General features: G+C 40.5%; 1 protein-coding gene across 1 annotated transcript; it reads right to left on the bottom strand.

Moving 5' to 3' along the window:
* Window positions 1-2042: 2042 nt before the first annotated feature.
* On the bottom strand, window positions 2043-3053 carry LOC106807306 (beta-2 adrenergic receptor-like). Its single transcript, XM_014809613.1, has one exon. The coding sequence runs from the start codon at window positions 3051-3053 to the stop codon at window positions 2043-2045; it is 1011 nt and encodes a 336-aa protein (XP_014665099.1).
* Window positions 3054-4834: the final 1781 nt, after the last annotated feature.

Here is a 4834-nt window from a genome sequence, read left to right as displayed (position 1 = left end):
TTCGATTATATGCGGGCATATATTCCTCGCTTCCCATTGGTCGATTATATGCGGGCATATAATATGTAGTCATGTATTCTTGATTTTTGTCCACTGTGGCCAACCATACACGCACATCCAGGGGCGGATCTAGGGGTGGGGGGAGGGGGTCCGGAGGGTTGTTACCCCCCTTTAATTTCAAAGTGCCCTAAAAAAATTAAAAGATTATTTTCTGCAAAAAAATTGGAATTCCACGATTTCCATCTTGCATTCTAGACATCAAAATTACTGCTCAGATACTTTCAGAATGCACCCATTTTTTTTTTAATTTGTGGGGTGGTCCCCCCCCCTTAAGTGCCTTTGGCAACTTATTAAAACACCAGGAAAATTCGCGCGTGTGTACACTACACACACTTGCACACTCATTTCCAGAGACTGCCACGTCCCATCGTAGTAACCATAGCAATTATCGGAGGAGTGCATGCCAAACCACTATCCAGTGACAAAGATTATATCTAAACTCGTAACAGGTGAACATTACATGGAGGGATCGCACAATGCTATCATTCTTACAGCTCAAATCTTCGAAATAGGCATCTTGAAAAAGCTAACTCGAACTACAACTTACATAAACACAAACACGGATACATAGAATCATGTCTAAAATTTTCCAGAGATACCACATGATCAAAATAAAAATAACAGCACGATCAGGTAAAAATCAAAACGATGACGGTTTAATTTGTGTGCTTACAATGTATTTTTGTTGTTTTTATCTGACGTTTTGTTGTTTGTTTCTGATTGTATTACAACCACTATTTCAGAGTTAACCGTTGCGGCCTTACAAAGCGGACATTTTCTTAGACGCTTTTCTTCAGGGATTTAACCCTCAACCCGTAGATAATTAGGCCGACAAACGATTGGAATATACCAGCATTAGTGAGAACGTATAAAACGTAGACATTAGTACACTAGTGCTTAAGATAACGCCTTATTGATGTTTGTTGTGCTACTGACATCGGCATCAAATAGGGAGTGAACTCAATGACAGAGCAAGGCAAGAGCATCAGTTCGACCCCGTAACACGGACGTACCGGGGAACGTGAAGATGGCTGCCAGTGCGCACTGTGGGCGCTCTAGCTCTGGCATGTACAACTCACAAAAAGGCATTAGCAAAACATCACACGTGGCAGAGTGACAATTATTAGATTAAGGCTATCATCAATATTATACCTAAAATTAATTATTAGGTTCGACAATGTAATTGACACGCGTAGTATCACGCCTAAACATCGCGGACAGGGTAATGACGCGGCTAAGAGCATTATAAATTTCAGCAATTTTTGAGAACGCGAGTTTAATTTACGGCGTGCTAACAATGCAAAGGTTGCAGTTTCTTACAGGTTGAACGCAAAGCTTCGGCTATCGTGCATACATCAAGAGCAACCGTACAATAGCAGCACTGTTGTTGCTGCAGGGATGCAAAGCCCGAGCCGCCATTAGCCCTCGCTGCGAGCCTGCTTCGACCTCGATGAAGAAGACAACTAAGAGGACAGCTAAGAGGAAACTGAAAACACCGACGTTTGGCTCGAACTTCTCATGAACTCAGTAGCTACGAGGCATGCGAAGGATTGTACCCGGGTTAGGGCCAGATTTGGACCCGCGCTAGGCATGCGAAGATATAACTTTAAAAGCCTATTCAAATATTCTGGATTTCTCACCATTTCTACAAAGAGATCTCAACATTATTGAATTTCTTCGTAGGTACTTTTGCTATTTCAATATATGTTTTATCGTCAGTTTGTATAAAATTAAAATTAAAATGGCAATCGACACATAATGAAGGCATCAGCCATATCCCTATTCTCTCACATGTGACTATAGGGTGCCTAATAAAAAGACGTGCCTTTTAAAAAACACCTAATTATAACCTAATCAATACATTTTTATTTTTGATGTTTACAGCTATCTACTTCGGCGCATTATAGACGGATTATAATTAATATATTAATTACTAAATGACATAATTTGCATGAACGTTACCTGAACCTTGTTCCCAGCAGTCAATGATTCTCGATCCTTACGAACTCTTCAACAGCAGAAGCAGCCTTACCATACATGACGAACACGAACAGACCGATTTGGTTTCGATAATAGAGCTCAGGGTGCGCCTTTGTCACTAGTATAATCGTAAAATACGGAAGCCAGCCAACGAAAAATGTCGCAACCACCAAGAACATGGTAATTGCTACTTTTACGTTTTTTTTGAGGCCGCTAGCAATAGTAAGATCAGCTTCTGCTAGTTGCGCACCGATCGCCTGAAGCGCGCTGATCTCTTTCATGTGCCGGCGAGCAACGATGAACAGGGAGCCGTATAGGTAGATCATCAGGCAGAGGGGCACGTAGATCATCACCATGCTACCAGAGAAGAGGCCCATGAACGTGAAGGTGGCCGCTAGCGAGCACATTGGGAATGGCTGCTTTAGCGGGTCAGCTTCCCGTCCGAACAGAATGATCATGACGATTGAGAAGCCTGCGACCATCCACGCGATGACTGCCATCACGCGTGCTCGCCTCTCCGACATCAGATCATAGTAACGCAGCGGATGAATGATCATGATGTACATATCAATGGCGATTCCCAGCATGTTACCTGTCGAACTCATGCATGCGAAGCAGATTAACGCCACATAGTTAAGGCAGTGCTGGCTTATTTTATCACCGACCCGCTGGTTGAGGTTGACTGCTCCATAGTAGAGCATCGTAACGCCAACCAGCATGTCCGAGCCGATGAGACTCTTGATGAGGATGTACTTGATCTCTGGTATTGACTGCGCTCGTGCGATCAGCAGTAACAGTACGATTCCATTTAAGGATATAATGACCAGGCCAATACAAACTCTCGTAGCCGCCACGTACGATGGTTCGGATTTGCCAGACGCCGGTGAGTACGTCTCGTTCAACGATGTGTCGGAGAAGACGCTGAGGTTGCTTGCGTCATCGCCACTGAGGTTAGCATCAATCCAATAGAGACAGCTAATACATGTGGTGACATTGCTGATGTTAGCTGACATAGCTCCGATTCTCACTATATAGATGGTAGCACCGCCTTTCGTCTCTCTTATAACAGGCATTATGGTGGAAAAATTCCCATATGCGGTAATGCATATCAAAACGATTTCCTATATATAACCAAAAGCTTTTTTCGATAAATGGCAAAAACCGCCTTCCGAATTGATGTTGCGAGTGAAAGTAGTGGCATATAGGTTGAGAACTCAAAACATTTTTTTCAAATATTTGTTCTGCAAACAGACAATCCTAGTACGTGCTTGAAATGGCCACTTTTCAATGCGATTTTACGCCAACAAGTCGGCATCGCTGGATGAGGCCGCCGCCCGCTATAGGAGTGCACCCCTCATCCACATCTACACTGCCAACTGCAGCAATAAAGATATACTTATTGAAAAAAATAGTTCTACGTCTTTCTGTCAAGCAATAAAAAAGAAACAGCTGAATGAATAGGTATGAAAGTATCTATATACTTCACCTGTGCCGTGGCTAAGTTTTAATGCGTAATACGTAATAGCTAGTATCCAGTCAATATAATAAATATTATGAGCACTTGATGTAGTATATATGCTATCACTCTCCATCTCTTTCTATCTGTTTTATTATTGTTATTAGTACAGACTTTTATACCCGCAGCGAGCACTCTGTGCTACGCTACACGACTTCATTGTTACTGCAAAGCCAGGCTATACAATGGTCCCAGATCCATCGTATTTGAACAGCCGAAAAAGGGAACAAACTTTTTGCGTCCTGTCTGGAATTGAGATATATAAGCTGTGTCGCTTTTTTATTCGATCTATAAAAATATTTTTGTAATTAGGGAGTGGTTATCAGGCCTGTCGTGTTTACCTCACCTGGATCCCGTGTGCTCATTATAAGAAAGCACCACCTCCTGCTGCCAACGCGCGTCATGTTTCCTTAGTGATCGAAACTGGACGAACACGCCGCTATGCGCTTAACAAACATTGTATATACACAAAAGATATATAATAAGATATTGTTTGTTCACAGTGTTTGTATATAGATGGGATAATAGCATTTCCAATATTTTGGCAGTCGTTTTCAGTACGTGTTCGTTATCACATGAAATACTTGTTACTAAATTAAAATTTAAAGACAGAGTTTATAAATGTTTTATAGTCTGATCGAAATACTATAATACTAATAGCGTAGTAGACTTCAAAATTAAACTAATATATACTACACCCTAGTGCCCTTGTAAACATGTCATTAATTGCACATGCATGTGAATTTATTCTCGAACTATAGACTACTTTTACACTAGTAAGTTGTACATCATTGACTATACCATTCCACACTAATATATATCAAGCAAAATCAATTGTAGTTATCTATTGATTTGTTATACACGCTGTCGACTTGCACTCATATATTAATGCTTACAATTATTTAATAAATATTGCAGTTTGTGCCATTATAATTATATTAACTAACCGAGGAGTGTCTGAAAGTCTTTATAGACAATTCACTCTTCATTGCGCCGCTTCTTTCTCATATTGTAGGTCTGTGTTAGATTCGGTGCGCTTTGTGAGAATCGGTGGGTTATTTGTGATATCAAGCCAATACTTAAATCGAGTACATGTATGATTTATGCATGTGTATGTTTGGATGACAGGGAATCTTCAGATTATTATATTCTTAATAATTTCGTATAGAAGATAGAGAGAGAGAGAGATATTTATAGATAAATAAATTTATTTAGCTGCAGTAAATACACAAATACCCGCATGTACAAGAATAAGTATAGTTTAGGAGATGATATAAT

Source organism: Priapulus caudatus, unplaced genomic scaffold (genome assembly GCF_000485595.1).
Source record: "Priapulus caudatus unplaced genomic scaffold, Priapulus_caudatus-5.0.1 Scaffold207, whole genome shotgun sequence".
Classification (NCBI taxonomy): Eukaryota; Metazoa; Priapulida; class Priapulimorpha; order Priapulimorphida; family Priapulidae; genus Priapulus; species Priapulus caudatus.
The sequence above is the reverse complement of the archived record's forward strand: the minus strand, read 5'-3'. Positions and strand labels throughout refer to the sequence as shown.